This window comes from Mya arenaria, chromosome 6 (assembly GCF_026914265.1).
Source record: "Mya arenaria isolate MELC-2E11 chromosome 6, ASM2691426v1".
NCBI lineage: Eukaryota > Metazoa > Mollusca > Bivalvia > Myida > Myidae > Mya > Mya arenaria.
In genome coordinates, this window is record NC_069127.1 from 68,621,866 (window position 1) to 68,641,337 (window position 19,472).

The window sequence follows — 19,472 nt, forward strand, 5'->3', positions numbered from 1 at the left end:
AACTCCTCTCTTTATATAGTTCATGTCTTCCCTTCCCTTACATCATTTGTTCTATGTCTGTCTCTGTATGATTCATCTCTTTTATCCCCTTTCATCTTTTCTCATCCTCTCTCTATATAATGCATGTCTTCTCTCCCCTATTCTGAACCAGCCTCCTCCCAACCCACTCCTCATCACCCATTTTACCCATAAACATAAACAGAAAAGTTATTTGGTCCAATCAATGAAATAATACTTTCGGTGTTCACAAGGTAAATTTTGGCGATATTTTTTATAAAAGCAAATAAACTAAAGCTGCGGTAAATTTCTGCGAACAATATTGACTTTATTGTTCAATCAACACATAATTATTTTAAACTGACACAAACATATAGCTTCATCTAAAGTGTTACGTGAATTTTCAGTGCAAAACATTATCAAGTTTGAAGGATTTTATTCTGCAATTAAAGTTACCCCCACTTCAAGCTCTTTTGGCGTTTCTTCAAACACCTTTTTTAATGTATATTTTGCGCATGCATAGCTACGTGCCTGCCATCAGTTGTTTGTAGTCGGGTGCTATTGTGAAAACAATTGTTATATGTATAAGATCCCTACTGTGGTATGTTTGACATTGCAGCAGAATTAGGATTTTCAGGTTACTAAATACTGATTTCTTTACACTTAATGGTCTCAAGTATTACAAAACTATTGTCAATTGGGTACTTAATAGAGCACCATAGAGCCCCTTTATTGTGTGTTTGGCACAAAATGTTATTTGGACACACAGTCTGTCTGTGGTGCCTGAATGGCATTGGGTTGATGGTAACCATAATGAGGTTGAATGAGCTTGACTTTAGTAGAGCCCGTGTTGGTTTGTTTGATAATGAGTCGGCTCGACTGTAACCACAATTAGGATACAGAGGGCTGCTGGAGACTTACTGTGTCTACAAGAAACAATTTGAAATTACGCCCTTATGGGGTTTGAGGAATTCAGTGGACTTAAAGAAACACGTTTTGGCTTTCTAAATACTGTTCGACTTCGGGAAAAATGTTAATTGGATTGTTTGGTTCTAGAATTTTAATACATTAGGTTGGAAAAACACAATATTGACTTAAAAAATTATACTTCTGGCTGAATGGGCTTACATGAAACTCAAAAAAATATGCAGCTTGTTTACCTCTGGATGCGCTAAAGTAGAGACATTGTATGGTTGGCTGGACTTTTTTATATGACAAAAGAGATGAGATATAATTAAAACTGTTTTGCGATTTTTTTTAATGTTATGACTTTTTTTTAAATAAAACGAAGATATTTATAAATAATTGCGTTGTTGATATTGGTCATATTTGCATTGTGATATTCAAATAAATTTGACCTTGATTTTAAAATGCTTAGTTGTGTGTGTCAGTATGAATTGCAATTATGAGACAGATATATTATCTATTCATTACGATATGAGTCGTTTCAATACAACTTGTGCAAATTTGCACCTGGGGAAGTTTTGGAAGTTTTGTTATTCACGGAAGATATCAATATCTGTATGTAATACAACTCTGGGATGGTAAGACAGAAAAAATAAAAATAAATATTTTGTATCAAAACTATGAAAAGGGTGGACTTAAACTTACAAATATTGCAGCTTTCATTGACTCTTTAAAAGCTGTTTGGGTTAAAAGATACCTGGATGACACTAATAAAAGTCAATGGAAATTATTTTTTCACAAAAAAATGAAAATGTATGGAAATAATCTTATATTTGAAACTGAAATGGATAAGTGTTTTATTAATAAAGTGTCAGAAAACGGCACATTTTTAAATGATGTTCTCCAATCATGGAACAAAATAGAACAAATACACGACTCTAATAAAATCAAAATTGCCAAAACAGTGATCTGGAATAACAAAAATGTTCGTAATATAGGAAACACTATATTCTATAAAAAATTGTATGAAAAAGGCATAAAGTACTTTGAGCACATTTTTGATTATAGAACGAATAGATTTTACAATTTTAATCAAATTGAATATTTATACGGCATACAAAGCTCCGATTTCATAAGATACCAAACCCTCATTAAATCAATCCCGATGGAAACGAAAATACAGCTTACTAAAGATGGAATTAGCCACACTAACAACACATCATTCAAAGAAAAAGTTGTACAATCAAAGCAATCAAACAATTTTCTTTACTTAATATTACTTCAAACAACATTAACACCAACTTCAGAACTAAAATGGACAGAAACTTTAGCAAGCGAAAATGAACATATTGAATGGAAACATATATATAGTAATATATACAAATCAACAATAGACACCACCTTACGTAGTTTTTATTACAAGTTCCTTTTGAGAATAATACCAATAAATACATTACTTTTTAAGTACAAACTTGTCGATTGTACATTATGCTCATTTTGCCATTCAGGTGTCGAATCCATAGAACATCTATATTGGGAGTGCTATGAAACACAACAGTTGTGGAACAAATTAAATAATTTTATTGCCTCAACAACAATTAACATCATAATCAATAAACGTGAGGCTTTATTGGGAATAGTATGTAAAAACAAATATAGTAATGTTTACAACTTCCTTATTGTTTTAATGAAATTTTATATAAACTCAACCAAGTGCAATAATAGACATCTATCCTTTAATGCATATATGATGTATCTTAAATTAAGGATTAAAATAGAAGGGCAAATTGCTTTAAAAAACGATAAGTACGAAGCCCACAATAAAAAGTAGGAAATACTGAAACTAACATAATCAGTAAAAGACACAAATAGCCATAACGATTCATTTTTTTATTTTTTATATTTTCGTAATGTATGTTTTTGTTGAATTATTTAACAAATATTAATTCTCTATTGTAGTTTTTACTTGTATGCATATCTAAGTGTAGGGGACATCACTGTCGTGTGTGTGTGTGTGCGTGTGCGTGTGCGCGTGCGCGTGCGCGTGTGTGTGTGTGTGCGTGTGTGTATGTGTGTGCGTGTGTGTGTGTGTGAGCTTAACCATACTGATAAAAAATGCAAAGAAGGTTATATTATATATAGATGAAGATAATGTGTTATTACTAGTCTATATGAAAATAAATGAGAAAAAAAATGTAATACAACTCCTTTTCACTAAGCGATATTATGTTGCAGTATTTAAGAAAAAACAATGCAATCCTGTCAGAAAACATTTTGACTGCACGTATTCACGTTTTTTTTTTCATTCTAAAAAGCATAAGAATCAAGAATGTGTTTAAAGCTGATAACATCCAAAGTAGTAGCTGAACTAGGAGTGTTATAGCTTTTATAGTTTAATGTATTTGGAAATTTAGCATTCCATTTTGATAGCATATGAGTCTCAAAGAAAGTCCATGTGTACTTAAAAAGAAGAAAAGGATATTGAAAAAACGGGGGGATTTTTCATACTCTGACCTTGAAATGACCATTACATGAAACTTGGTCAGTGTTTTAAGTACAATTTTAGAGAAGTTATATCAATGTGAATATCCATCCTTATCTAAGCAAGGAGATTTGCCACATTTATCAGTTTTACTGAATTGATTTTTATCGGCCTTTTTGGAAGCCATCTCAGATTTCTCAGGCCACACCATGCGTTGGAAATTGAAGCTACCACTTCCATGTACTACAGACTTTGCTGCGATCAGTTTGATAAATGACAAAAAAATATACAAACAATAATGAACTTTAAGAAGTTGACATGTTTTGGGTCCATTACAGGCGCGTAGCTATGGCCAATTTGGGATTACGCAGATCGAAATTAGGTCATTTCCGGACAACATATGTTAACCCCTTTACCCCCTACGGTTTTCATTTCAAATTCGGGGGTGTTGGTATGAAAAAAAACTTCAACATGTCTAAGTTTCATTACTCAACTGCGTATTTGCGTACAGTCAGCAACGCGCCTGCATTATATTAGCAAACAGATCTTCTTTAGGAAAATGGCAGCAAAAAGGCTTATTATATAGATAAAATATTTGAATTTTATAACGTTTTTTGCAGGAGTTTTAGAAAAAGTTAATTCAGTTTAAATAATGTATTTTCTGAGTTTATATATAAAGATAAATTTTCTTGTTTCAGTGTAAGATCGTTATATTTACCAAGTGAACACAAATGTTTTAAGCTGCTTTACGAGTGGCGTAGCCACAAGTTAAATATTCTCTCATGGTGTTAACGAGGTGAATTTTTTTGCGATCTTAAACTAAAAGCACATTTTTTTTCTTTTTATGATATGCCTAAAAAGTATATAATATGGCATTTAATTGGTAAATTCAGAAACGACGGTTATTAAGGGTAAAAGTTAAGATGGAGTTGGGGATAAAATTGAATTTCATTTATTGTTTCAGTAAGTAAAATCGATTTTTTTATCCTAAATTCTATAAAGCAAATTATTGCACGTGTGATGCGTACAACTACCGACACATAAAACTCCCAACACATACAACTCACAACACATACAGCTCTCGACATATAGAGCGTCCGACGCATTATTACCCCCGGTCCATACAATTCCCGGGTATCAGAAGGCATGATGGATTTGCATAAATTTCCTCTGTATAAAACCATTATTGAATTAAGGACATTAATTTTACATTCCACCACGACCACCACTACCGTTATTACAATTACCTGATGCTGCTGCTACTACTACTACTACTACTACTACTACTACTACTGCTGCTGCTGCTGCTGCTGCTGCTGCTGCTGCTGCTGCTGCTATTACTACTACTACTACTACTACTACTACTACTACTACTACTACTACTACTACTACTACTACTACTACTGCTGCTGCTGCTGCTGCTGCTGCTGCTGCTGCTGCTGCTGCTGCTGCTGCTACTACTGCTGCTGCTGCTGCTGCTGCTGTTTCTGCTGCTGCTGCTGCTGCTACTACTACTGCTGCTGCTGCTGCTGCTACTACTACTATTACTACTACTACTACTACTACTACTACTACTACTACTACTACTACTACTACTACTACTACTACTACTACTACTACTACAACTTATACTAATGCTACTACTTCCACTACTACTACTACTACTACTACTACTACTACTACTACTACTACTACTACTACTACTACTACTACTACTACTACTACTACTACTACTACTACTACTACTACTTCTACTACTGCGTCAACTATTGCTACTGCTACTACTACTGCTCCTGCTACTGCTACCACTCCTACTACATTTGTACTACTGCTACTGCTACTACTGCTACTACTGCTACTACTACTTCTACTTCTTCTATACTTACTACTGCTACTGCTGCTACTGCTACTACTGCTACTACTGCTACTACTTCTACTACTTCTACTACTGCGTCAACTATTGCTACTGCTACTACTACTACTACTTCTACTACTGCGTCAACTATTGCTTCTGCTACTACTACTGCTCCTGCTACTGCTACCACTCCTACTACATTTGTACTACTGCTACTGCTACTACTGCTACTACTACTTCTACTTCTTCTATACTTACTACTGCTACTGCTACTACTACCACTACTACTAATTATATTTTTTAATCATACTTTTTTATCTTTGCCCGTTAGAAGATGAGAATTTCAAATTTTTAAAGTATTAGGATCTACTTATCTAGGGTGGGAGAAAACAACAACATAAGGGGGGTACCGAGGAGTTCTATGCTTCGGGATGCAGCTATGGACCGCACCGGGGAGATCTAAGCAATACACATAGAGTTCTATGATTAGAGTTCTATGTCTTAGGAGTGTCTTATGCTCACATGAGAGGCATGCAGTGTTGCAATGCATCCACGGAATAAGTTTTAAGATGTACAAACCAAAATAAATTTTCTATAAAAAAACGAACTAGGCAAACAAAAACATGATTATGAAATAAGATTCATTGACGGTAATACATGGATAATTGGTTTGAACATACATGTGATAGGTTTGTTTCAACAACATTCCAAATACTAATAATTATAGTATTCTTCTCAAACATATGGGCCTTAATCGAATCTATATAAAAAAAAAACATGACGCCATTGTACGCTGATATCAGTTTTTGTATCATCGCCTAACTAAAAGTCACAAGTCTCTGCTTAAGGCTATGTCATGGAAGCTTTATCTAAACTGTCGGGAACACAGGTTTTCTCGCGATCCCACAAACGTTTCCCTTGTTTCTAGCCATCCGGATGTACCCTTTTTCGCCCCAGCGAGGTCCCCACGAGTTCTTGACGAGCCAATATTCCCCAGGGGTCGAGCCATACCCCACAGCCAACACCGCATGACCGGCTTCTGCACTGATGCAACTTGAGTCGTAGAATATGCCTGTGAAAACACAATCGGTAGAAAATTAATTATTTGCATTATGCTTTATACACCCGTTCCTTAAACAGGACGAATAAACTTGCATATAAATATATATAGAAACTTGAAAAAACATACTTTAGAAAGACGGTATTGATGATAAATCTCAGCATCAACACATAATTTGAGGTTATGAGCGTTATGAAAATAATCAAAGTACTGAAAGTACTGTTGGTTTAACAACAGTGTACGATTTGTCCATGTTGATATACTTTTAATGCATTGTTTAGTTTTGCAATAAAAACAAACTATGAAAGTTGAAAAGCTATAATGAACTGTAACCTGTCACATTGGTATTAACCAATCCACTCACCGTAAAGAAAAACAACAACAACAGAAGAATAATCCTACCTCCGGCATAATTCTTGAATTTTTTGTTGACCTTGATGGAAACTGCAATGGGCCCCTGTGACGCGACTGCATCCATAAGACTGGATTCTGTCGAATCTACTTTCTTAACCCCAGTCACCGTCGCAACTGCCATGGACTTTGTGAATCGGCAAGAAAACACTTTACTCTAAAAACATTTAAACCGATGTATTAGTTTCATAAATAAATGCCCTTTATATTCCAGTTGTTACCAATAGTCTATTGACTTTGTACAAGTCATGATGCAGCTGTACAACAAAAGAAGTTGATTTTTGATAGATGTTAATTTAAGTGCACATCTGGTCAGTACAGCCACCTGTGGGAAGTCTTTCTCATGTATTGTATGAATGTTGATAACGTCTTTATTCTGAGTTTTACATTCCAGTTAAATAAACGTTGGTTAAAACATACCAGTGGTCAAAGATGTTGGAAAGTACTGTATGACATTAGTGTTTTGCAGAATATCATAAAGAATATCATCACAGGGTTACTTACCGAGTCAGTGTAAGGGTAGACTTTTTCTGACTCGATTCCTCCCGCGTCCTTGACATACAGCATGGCCTGGTCCTTGAACCCTCCACCACAACCCTTGTTGCCATAGGAACGGGAGCAGTCAACGAGTTGTTGTTCGCTGAGGGATATCAGTTTGCCTGTCTTCCGGAAATGTTGTCCTTCTATTGCCCCAGTCTGAATGATTTCGAGTAAATGCAGGGAAAGAAAGTTTTTGGAATGATGAAACATTTTTAAATCAGCACAAATATCTATAAAGAAAAGTATTTATGTTAGAGTTATTGAAAGAAATAGGACACAGATGTAGTACACTTACGGCACTAAATGACCAGCACGATCCGCAAGCACCCTGTAAAATGAAATTCGAGTTAATCAAAATATGTAAAAAAAAAAATAATACACCATCGCTCATTTGTGTTTAATATCAGTTCCAATAAACTTTACAGCAAGAAAGTATTCACAAGTTGTTTGACACAAATGGTGTATAATATCCAGTGAAATTGCTTAATAATCCACGAGTACCTGGCTTTTAACTGAAGTCACGTAACCCTTTTGACGCCAGTCAACAGAACCCGGCGCCCTGAAATTCTCTGGCGTCAGAAAAGTGGAAGCGTTGCCGTTGCCGACGTCATCAATCATCCGACTCGTGTATAATGACGCCCACTCTTCGAACGTCTGTAATTATCATTATGGCGATAGCATTTATACATTTAGTCAATGATTAGCAAATTATATATTGCAAGACAATATCTAACGAAGTACAGTAGGCTGTTGTAATGTAATGAGTTTATTGTCACGTGACCAAAACATAGAGAATATTCTGTGAAAAGACAATGTGACTTAAGTGCACGATCCTACTTATGTATATATGCGTTCGTGTGTGCGTGCTTGCGTCGGTGCGTGTGTGGATTAAAAGTAATCGAATGACTTTCAAAAGTCGTTTAAAAGATTTATTTAAAAAAGTTACAATAGATAGCCAATGTGATTCGACCCTACATCGCAGATATTGATATGTTTTATCTTAACTCCTTTGGAGTAATGTAGATAATGAGTAATTAATATCAAGTATCTGAATCCAATCTATTTTTTGGCTAAATTTAACTTCATCGTGGATATAAATCTATCGTAAGTTTGCCTCTGATGGACTGACGGAAAATGTTTCATAAAATGAACTCATATGGGTGGATCTTAGATCCTCATGCAAAGCCTATATTAGGATATGATTTTGGTTGTATTGGTACTTCAATAAAATCTTTATGCCCACTACCCATTTTCAAACTTAAACAATTTACCATGTCTGAGAACTGGTTGACACCCATGTAGTACGACATCTTCCCCAATGCGAACTGGAAGTTATGGGCGTTGACGTATTCAACGTTGTCTGCAAATATCGCACGTCGCCGCGCCTCCTCGGATGCATTAGCGTATTGTTTGCCTTAATTCAAATTTGAAAATTATAATGTATGGTAATTAAAATGGAAGGATAATTAGTTTTAAGATATAATGATGATGCTTTAGATTATGCAAATGTTTACACGTTTATATTTATTGTTTATATAAACAGTATTAGGATATATTTTTTATATGATTTTAATTCATGTAAGGCTTGATCGCATTTTTTCTTGGGTTCATGCTGTATGAACGCAGTAGGGCACGCGAGCAAATCCCATGAAGCGCGCTATCAAATTTAAGAATTGAAACACGCAAGGATCTGGGCCCGTATTCACGTACGTGTCTTAGCCTCAAATGTAGACTTAGGACTCAAGACTCAGACTTTGGGCTGTAAAACGGTATTCACTAATGTTTCTGAGATCAAAGTTTGAGTTCAAAGTCTGAGCCTGAGTCTCAAATGTTGAGTCTATAATTTAGAAGCTTTGCAACCTTCAAAGATGGCGGCTGGACATAGAGCTATCGTTAGAGATCGTATGTTTCTGAGGCAAGTGCCACGTCCTCGTGTTTTTCGCGATAGGAGTAACCCTCTGGAGGACCTACGGGAAGAGGAGATATTTGCTCGTTATCGTTTCCGGCCGGATACGATCTACTTCATTGTTGATTTATGCCAGGCAGCTGCCCGGGACACAGGCAGATGTTTCGCAATACCTTTGGTGTTGTGCGTTTTAAGCTATCTGCGATTTTTGGCAACAGGAGCTTTCCAGTTGACTGTCGGTGACACTGTCAACCTGAGCCAGCCCACAGTAAGCAGAGTTTGCCGCCAGGTTGGACAGGTGCTTTCTGCCCTTGCATACCGGTATATCAGCTTCCCCTCCGGTGATCGTGTCCGTCAAGTGAAGCAGCAGTTCGGTGCCATGGCTGGTATGTAATATCCACTAAATATTCACTTCTTAAGCTTAAACTTTAAAGGAATTACTCAGCTAAAAAATGTTGTTTACGTCACCTCCATGAAGGAGAGTATTCCTAGTGGGACGTAAACCTTGTACCCTGTTATGTAGGTTAACCTAAAAATAGCTCACCTATAGTCTTTTTCACTCTTTCTGTCATGAATACATGTATGTTTATGTTTACCTGGTTTTATGTATACATGTATGAAGTAAGCAATGATAAAAAAGGCTTGACAAGTGATTTTTAAGCATGACAATAACTGATATAAATGAAATTGTGTCTGTTTGACATATTCCTTCATTTCAATGCAAATATTACTGTTGATATACTGTAAATATTTTAGTAAAATAAGTTATAATGACATGTACAAGGAGTTCTACATGTATTTCATCAGTATTGAAAGAATTAACTAATATATACAATATTGATAAATGATCCAATTCCTCATTTGATGTAATTAAATGTTCCATGTAAAAGTCTGAGTGTGAATTTCAATACATTACAGTTTTACTATGTTTTTTCAGGAGCCATTGATAGTAACAGATGGTATACAGTAAACACAACGTTATTATAACTTTTAAATCAAAATCATTACATTAAGAATGACTAATAGTGTGTAGGGTATAAGAAGGAAGCAGGCCCTTTTATATTTTGATATCGCTGAGTATCTTCGGGTATTCACCCAATGATTTGATAAGGATGGTAATTCAGTATTTTAACGATGATTCGTTGTAACTTATCTATTCGGATCGTTTTTTGCTTAGAGAACCTTTGTTAAGGATCTAATAATTGAAATCAAAATTCGTCTTTTGATCTGAATTACTATTTATTTAAATGTTAGAAGAAAGTTTAAAGGTACGTTTGTTTGTGTTAAATGTTTAGTTTACAAAATTTCACATTTTTTTTTATAAATATCCATACTCACCATAATCCTGTTTAAATTCCTCGAAAATGGCGCCCAAGTTTATTTCCGAAGTCGTTTTATTAATCCCAATATCTGGTCCAGAAGCACCATTCAGCTCCACTTGGAACGTTAACAGTACAACGACAAGGTTTAAAACTAGCATCATCTTCATAACTCCTTTTTAAACGGTTACTGCTTTACAGGTGAAGATATAAATGGTTTCAATACGGAAGTAAATGTGTAAAGTATCAGCAAATCATATTCTTGTTTTAAACAATTTCAATATCACCCTGTCCAATCGTTTCAGGGTAAGATGGTAACTAACCGCTGGGTAACCATGTTGGTTTATGCTCAAACTATGAACTTCGACCTTCTAAAGTAAATAATCTGCACCTATCGCGTGGATTAAAAGTGTACCAGAATCTGGTTTCCTTACCCATTTAATATTGCTGTCACAGGATACCAATATTTACTGGTTCCCTTTTAATGTTATTCGTTTAGTTGCGTTCGTCTAGATGCATTCGTCTATATGCTATATACTGCTATGTTTGATTGATGCATAATTAAGTAAGCTTTTAATGGTCTTATTACATTATATAAATATTATTGGTAATAATATTAGAAGTTTAATTGTACACTTGTATTTTAATTAGTACACAATAGTCAATTAAAAGTAAAAACTTGACATCTGTCATTTATCGTATAGACGTAGAGACTAAGCAATAAAATGAAGGAAACTAAAAGTTGTACACATAGACACATGCGGTAGTCCATTACAAACACGAACGAAGCAATTGCATGAAGGCACTTACGACTTAAACGAATGCACTAGCAATTTTAGAAGAGGAATGTCATAAAGCAGCATGCATTAACTGGCGGATAATCCCTTCCATAGATCCTGGGCCAGTATTCATATAACACCTTAAGTCATGTCTCAATATAATTTCCTAAATCATTGTAAGTATTTCAGATATTATCAAATCATTATAATACATGTATAAGACAATACCCGGGCCCCGATTCAATATAGATCGTAGGACTTTACGAATGTAAATGGCCATGTGTACCCTCGTTTTGGCGTACACTGTGTTTCAATAAAAAATGTATATATTCTGCCCGTAACTTAACAGGTTTAGCTGAGCGTATGGTTTACGAATATGATATCTTATTGAAACGGTGCGCCGGTGTACAGTGGTGTGTATTGTGAATGCCGGGTGACTCTTTATTAATTTGATATCATTTGAAAGTTTTGTGAGAAAAAATATAAAAACATACTGGAAACATATGTTTGGCTTGAAAGATTGAAAACACGACTACTTTACGACAAATTTCAGCTGAAATAAAAAGTAAAAAATCAAACAGCAATTACTGTATCTATAATTCAAATAGTAATTATTGTATCTAAAATACAAACAGATATTACTGTATCTAAAATACAAACAGCAATGACTGAATCTATAATACAGACAGCAATAACTGTATCTAAAATACAAACAGCAGTATCTGTATATATAATACAAATAGATATAACTGTATCTATAATATGAATAGCAAAAGCTTTATATATATACTACATTCAGCAATAAAGGTACCCTTAATACAAACAGCAATAGCTGTATCTATAATACAAACAACAATAGCTGTATCTATAATACAAACAGCAATAACTGTATCTGTCATACAATCAGCAATAGCTGTATTTATGATACAAACAGCAATACTGTATCTATAATACAAACAGCAATAACTGTATCTGTAATACAATCAGCAAAAGCTGTATCTATACTTCAAACAGCAAAAAAGGTATATATTATACAAGCAACAATAACTGTATCTATAATACAAACAGCGATAGCTGTATCTATAATACAAACAGCAAAAGCTGTATCTATAATACAAACAACAATAACTGTACCTATAATACAAACAGCAATTGCTGTATCTATCATACAAACAGCAATAACTGTATCTATAATACAAACAACAATAGCTGTACCTATAATACAAACAGCAATAGCTGTATCTATAATGTTGTTTCGGTCATGTATTTCACACAGTAGTAAAGAGCAAGCAATGCTCTTTCATATGGCATCAAAATAAAGCATTGTCGCCAATCGCACGATATAATGAAAAGCTTAATGGTACATTGACTTCCCTGACTTAAAGTTAGGAAATGACTTAAGACGTTTTGTGAATATTTGCCCTGATTTTGATCAAGTCAAGTGTTTGTTGAAAACTTAAAACAACAGGGGCTCGCCTTGTATTCAGTTTTATTTAGCGGTACAAACGGAATAAAGCGGCAAAATACATACGGACACACACACAAATAAAAACACACAAAACAACAAACACATATTGTCAGTTATATCAAATTACGGAACATGTACAAAACGTTTATTTTCAAATATTATATTGATCCGGATAAAAGCAAAAATATAAGTAATATCAATTCTCAGTGGTAGATTTTTTTCATTTATCATCTAATGCAAAATACAAAATGAAATTAAATTTAACTTAAAACACAATCAAAATTAATATCACTTATACATTAAGTTAAGTAGCTGTTATTTTATACAACAGCAGTGGCATTGTACTTGACATGAGAAAGCAACGCTTGAAGGGCAATGGTTTTATTTTGGTTATTTTCTGTAAATCATTCCTGCAGTCTGACGTCGGAGCCGTACCGGGGATGGCCGAGGTGTTTCACTTCTAACTAGAGTCTACATCGTGGGAAATACAGCGGTATTAGCGATTCGGCACATGTTTCCCATGTTGCGGGCCATACGGATGTACCCATGTTCGCCCCAGCGGGTTCCCCACGAGTTTTTCACGAGCCAGTATTCCCTGGGGCTCGAGCCATACCCTACGACCAACACCGCGTGTCCAGCCATTGCCCTGCTGCACGAGGGGTCGTAGAAAATACCTGCAAATCAATTATACGCTTTCATAAAACTTCTCAATCGTTTTTAATATATTGATTATTTTTGTTGGCACAATAAAGGAAGTATCTAGGAAAAATGTTTTCGAGCGAAAGGTTATTGCATATAAATTCATAAGATAATTTAAAGGGATGCTTTGGGTAATTTTGTCAAAAAAAAGAAACATAGTGAAGCTCCCTAAACGATTTAAAAAGGTGGGGGGGACTAAAAATCTAAAAAGAAACGAATGAAAGTAAAAAAAGAGTCTTCAACAAACGACCAATCTTCATTCATACCGCCCGTGTAGTGCTTGAAGTTCTTGTTGACAACGATGCCGACGGAGATAGGCCCCTGGGAGGCCAGAACGTTCATCAGGTCCCGCTCAGACTGCCTGACCTTCATCAACCCTTTTACGTGGGCAACCGCCATGGATCTGCGGAAGCGACATCGCCGCGATCGTCCCTAGATATGTAATTATAAATAAAACGTCAACATATACGTGTTAAAACATCTTAAAATGCGTGCATGTCTCAGAGTATGTATACGTTCTTTAGCGAATTTGCGCATTTAATTACTTTGTAATATACTCCGGCGACGAATGACAGGAACACAGTTAGTACGTCTATTAATTGATAAGGCAGAACTATGTCTTATATTTGAAATTAAAATATTGAATCAAAACTCAAAACCAACCTTGTAAGGGTACGCTTTTTCCGACGCGATTCCTCCTGCAGCCATGACATAAAACATGGCCTCGGTAGGATACCCTCCTTGACAACCGTAACCGGAACAGTCCAGCAGCTGTTGCTCGCTCAGAGAAACCAGTCTATGGTACTTGCGGAAGTGTTGGCCTTCAATGGCACCAGTCTGCAAGAAATAAGTGATATAAAGATACGTTTAACCGTAATTGAAGGTGAAACTTCGCTAACTGAAATGGGTTAATTAAAATATGATATAAATACTGTCCCGCCAATCAGACGATTTCCCAGGGTATTAATGATTCACAAAAATATAAAGGCGTACAATTTAGGTTGAAGTCTTACATTTTAACGCATTATCATGTTTAACTTATTTGGCTTTAAAGCTGCACTCTCACAGATTGAAAGTTTTTACAACTTTTTTTTGTCTTGGAACGAGCAAAATTTTGCAAATATTCATGGAGACCAGAGATATAAGACTGCTGACAAAAAATTAGATCGCAGATTTTTGAATTTCAGTTCAAAAACTGATGTTTTATGCATTTTCTTAAACCGTTAGTAACGGTTTAAGTCATAAAACGTTAACTTTTGAACAGAAATATGAAAATTCACGATCTGATTTTCTGTCAACAATCTTATATCATTGGCTTGCAGATATTTACGCAAAAAAAGCTCTTTCAAAGACAATTTTTTTTTTTTTAAAAAGTGAGAGTGCAGCTTTAATGGTAAAAAAGCATATGATAAGTGTATAGATATAAAAGTATTAGAAATAGTTTTGCGTATTTTTACCTGCGGATTTTGTGGTCACGTAGGTACTGATTTAAAAACAACATTTATAAATGCTTATACTTTCATAGTGCTTTTGAATGGCGAGAACATACGACAATGGGCAACTATGTGCATGCCAGTGGTTCGAAACTGTGCATGTGAGTTGTGGGATTCCTACAAGAAACCTCACGGGGAGTGTTTTGAATAGTCTAAACTCTCGGACGATATGCGAGAAACGACGATACTAGTTTGACCTCATACGACAGGAAGCGGCATGTATTTCGATATCCCGATGATATTGTAAAACTTATAAACTCGCCGTGAGGTAATTCGTCACACTGTAAGTACCTGGGAGTGTATGGGCGCAAACACAGTCGATGGCTTCATAACACACGAGAGTGGATACACTTATGACTAGCAATGTGCTATCTTGTAAATACGAGAAAAATTCAGAATTTTTTTTTAACTCGCTCACTTACCGCACTGAACGCCCAACATGATCCACATCTTTGCTGAAAAGGTAAAGTAAAAATCACATAAACATCACCATTTGCTAAGTGATTCCAGCGGTTGATGCAGAATTTGACGTTAGATAGGCGTAACTCAGGGGCGTGACCTTTTAACTCGCGCCCCTCCCTCAAAATAAAGAAAAAATGTTTAAAGTGTTGGTGGAGGAGGGGATACTCCCGAGTAAATCGTAACAATTTCTAGTCCGAAATGATGCATTTTTGTCGTATTTTATTACTTTTTAGGGGGCGGGCGCGCAGGGTCCGCTAGTGGATTAATACATGTACTAAATGTCAATAACTGAAAACGGTGTGAAAGTTACACTTCTTATTTTGACGAATACCTGGTTTTTCACTGGTGTTACATATCCTTTTTGTGTCCAGTTAACACTGGACGGGGCCTCAAAATTATCCGGCGTCAGGAAGATAGAGTCATTTTTGGTTGTGACGTCATCAATCGACTGAATTGTGAAAAGTGACCGCCATTCGTTATATGTCTGAAAATATATGTTCGATATCTTTGAATTTACTACAGTTCAGCAACATTTACAACATTTATTGCGTTTGTGGGGTAAATCTTAGTCGTTCAAAGTAGTATAACACCGAAAACATTATTCTTGGGAAATGTGAAGAAATGGTTCGATAAAAAAGATTTAAAAAAACTTATTGTTAATATTTGTTTTAAAATGTGACACAGAATGTTCATTTTTTTAACGCAACTGAAAGCTGAATCATTTTTAGGATTTCGTTTTTCAACATACATTTAACTATGTTCAAACGATTACCCGCCAGTTGCTATTTGGTGTTCATTTATAAAGTAATTAGAAAAGCTCAAATTCAGCAATGTTTAAAATAACCGTTGGCAACATAAACTCTGTAAACGATTCCCTATAAAACTGGTGAAATGTTAACGGAATGACCATTCTTATTGTATATGCAATATAAATACATTTAGATGAAACCAAATAATCTACCATATTTTTAAGTTATGAACATGAACTTACAGCTTGATAAAAAATTCCGCATGGATTATTTCTTATAAGGCATCGTACTTTGATCTTATATAGTATTCAGTAGACGGTAGCAGTTTGGAAGAACAAATTGCATACTAACTTATTTAACTAATTTACATCTTTATCCATCCTTATCGTCATTTAAAACATGCTATATACCATATCAGAGAACTGGTTGACGCCCATGTAATATGACGTCTTTCCAGACAGGTACAGGTCGTTGTGGGCATTGATGTATTCAACGTTATCTACGAATATCGCACGTCGCTGTGACTCCTCGGAAGCGTTAGCGTACTGTTTGCCTGATAAAAACGACATAGTTTAAAATGCAGTGTTTCACTTTATTGATATCTAACACAATGAAAATAATGCATACATTAACTACCCTAAAACAAACGTTACAATGACACTGGTAATAAATGCCGTTTAAATACATTCAAAGTTTTAAATCATCTCAATCACATTTAAACAAGGATTTTGCAGAAAAGTATTACCATGTGCGTGTTTGAAGTTCTCAAAGAGCGAATCTATAGGCTCTGACAACTCCTGATTTATCTCTGCGAATCGGACGTCCACCATGGACATTTCCCGTACACCATATCCGTTCACCTCCACTAGAGCCAGTGTCAGAACAACGTAAATAACGAACATTCTGTATCTGCGATTATTTTATTATAGTGTTCTTATGAATAATTAATCTTTATTTCAAAGACCGCGTGCTGGCTTCGCAGCTTTTTGTGCACTGTTTATTTCGTCCTCAATAACGGGTACTATGGTGGTTAAGTGTTTGGGTATTGTGATTTTAAATAATGAGAAACTAGGAAGAAAATTATTAGGTACGTGAGAGACAATGGTAAACAATTGATAAGTAGTTATATACTAAGTAGGCATGGTGCTCATATGACATGCAGACAATGGGGGACTTAAGAATGATGTTTAATTTGAAATATATAACGAGCTACGGTCAATGTCATTCAGTTAGAAAATAAAGATTATTTATGGGCGAAGAAAACACATCAATCCCAGTGGCGTAGCTGCCGTAACGCACAATACACCCGTGCGTACAATTCGTCGCACAAGTCAGAAAATATTTGGGGTCAAAAATGCAATAAAAACAAAAGGGTGGGGGGTGAAGCGTTCGCGGACCGCCTTTTTTGAATACGTGAGACAATAAAATCATTCAGTAAGGGCCTCATTTTCCGTTTAGTTGAAGGAACGCCTTTTTTATGAATCATCGATAAATACTGAATATAGTCGAACGATGTTTACAAAGCGGCAAGTTTCAAAATGTCAAACGCTAACCTTGAACCTCCTCATCTTGACAAGTTCAAAGATAATCTTAAACAGTTGACAATGCTGATAAACTAAACTTCTTAGCAGCAAAATGGAAACATTTCAATGAGTTTTCCTTCCCAATGAGGTACATTTTATATAGGTTATTTGTGAAACATAATTAATTAAATGTGTAGTGCCACGTATGATTTGATATTAGAGGACGATAAAGTACACATTTAAGATAGAGGTGTCTGTTTTAACTGTTGTTATTCATGATATATTTTGATTTTAAAAATGTGCTGAAAGCAATTTATTTCATATATCAGATAAACAAATATTCTCTACAGATATTGACAAGAGTCCCATTTCTCAAAATTGTCGAATATACTGCGGGTAAAAAATATGCTTAATGAATGTTCACGGCTCAGTAAATGGCTCACTGCAGCTTGTGTTTATACTTATGAATACCACAGAAATTGACCTTGACTCTTTCTCGAGTATACCTTCTGTAACATTACATTACAATGTGAATGATCTTTTTTTAAATACCCCCCCCCCCCCCCACACACACACACCCAAAGTTAAATTTGTCGTCACTTGTCCGGTCTAGGACTGCTTAACGTTCACAGTGAACGGGAAATCGAAACGCAACGGGTAATAGAGATCTTCGTCAAGAAGAAGGAATGACGTATTGCAGTAATCGTTGACAATTTCCTTCAGTGCATACTTTGAACGACCTTTTGCTATGCAATAGAAGTTTGTTTCGTTTTGAAAATGTTAAATGGGTTAGGAAAACCTTTTAACAAACGTTCATTTGCATTTTCGTTATTTAAGATAATTACCATTTTTGAATTTCCTACGAAGCTGTTTCAAACATAGCATTTTTGAATTGAATATTCGTTGATTAATTGCTGATGATCCTGCACTAAGAAATTTATTTTGCTATACAGTATCATTCTGACCTATGACAAAACCGAGAGGTCCGGGTTGGGGGCAGAGCCCGACCCCCTATAAGGACAATCTGCCCATTGCAACAGCAATTGTGCGTATACTTCGAAACGGTCTAGCTACGCCCTTGAATCCTATAAAGTGCAGTTTTGAAATACGCTGGAAATGTATTCGTATTTTAAATGACAGTGTATGTATACCACGACTTAAATTGCGTCATAAATGCTACGTCGGAGGGCAATATTTCCTTTGAATGAAGACAATAATAACTTAACTATTTGTCGCCATTTCAAAAGAGCCATTATTTTGGAAACGGGTCGTCGAAGTGTTGGGTAAACTCGGGTAATAAAACGAAGGCGGGGCCCTTTGAGCGACATAAACTGCCCTTTGTTTAATTTCAAATGGTATAGAAAAAGAAAATTGAGATATGTTTAAACTCTTCATTTTAAGGAAAATATTGCCTTCCGACGAAGCATATACAGTGTGTGTATAGCACGTGATAAATTTCGTCGGAAAGCAACATTTTGCTTCGAATGATGACTCAATACAAAGATCTTTTTTTTTTCCTCCTCCGCCCCCCCCCCCCCCCCCCCCCCCCTCCAAGACTTTGTCACTACTTCAATAATTCTTAACAGCCCTGCTGTTGATAGGTTTAATGAGATATGTTGGATTCTTTTGGTGGATTTTAATGGCTCGATAGGCATTTTTGAGATTCCATGCTTACGAGTTAATTTCATAGACTTTGGCTACTGTACTAAGAAAAAAGAAATTAATAGAGTCTCAACTAAGAAAAAGCAGAACTTGTACTTGTCAAATATTAATTGGGTCAAACTAAGAAGGTTTGGAATACAAAAAAATTGGTAATTTTGGAA

The 19,472-nt window shown here is 35.4% G+C and overlaps 2 protein-coding genes across 3 annotated transcripts; both read right to left on the reverse strand.

Moving 5' to 3' along the window:
- Positions 1-2,467: 2,467 nt before the first annotated feature.
- On the reverse strand, positions 2,468-10,882 carry LOC128237459 (procathepsin L-like). Of its 2 annotated transcripts, XM_052953018.1 has the most exons (7): positions 10,496-10,879; positions 8,523-8,665; positions 7,753-7,905; positions 7,547-7,579; positions 7,216-7,407; positions 6,703-6,868; positions 2,468-6,312 (listed from the first exon to the last, which is right to left on the reverse strand). In XM_052953018.1, exons 1-7 carry the CDS (start codon positions 10,644-10,646, stop codon positions 6,110-6,112), a joined length of 1,041 nt encoding a protein of 346 aa, XP_052808978.1. In that variant the 5' UTR covers positions 10,647-10,879; the 3' UTR covers positions 2,468-6,109. The 2 variants fall into 2 exon arrangements, with proteins under 2 accessions (XP_052808978.1, XP_052808979.1); XM_052953019.1 differs by lacking the exon at positions 7,547-7,579 and having other exon boundaries at positions 10,496-10,882.
- Positions 10,883-12,730: 1,848 nt separating this feature from the next.
- On the reverse strand, positions 12,731-17,138 carry LOC128237460 (procathepsin L-like). The gene is made up of 7 exons (XM_052953020.1): positions 16,872-17,138; positions 16,537-16,679; positions 15,709-15,861; positions 15,338-15,370; positions 14,086-14,259; positions 13,689-13,854; positions 12,731-13,397 (listed from the first exon to the last, which is right to left on the reverse strand). The coding sequence occupies exons 1-7, from the start codon at positions 17,026-17,028 to the stop codon at positions 13,195-13,197; spliced, it is 1,029 nt and encodes a 342-aa protein (XP_052808980.1). The 5' UTR covers positions 17,029-17,138; the 3' UTR covers positions 12,731-13,194.
- Positions 17,139-19,472: the final 2,334 nt, after the last annotated feature.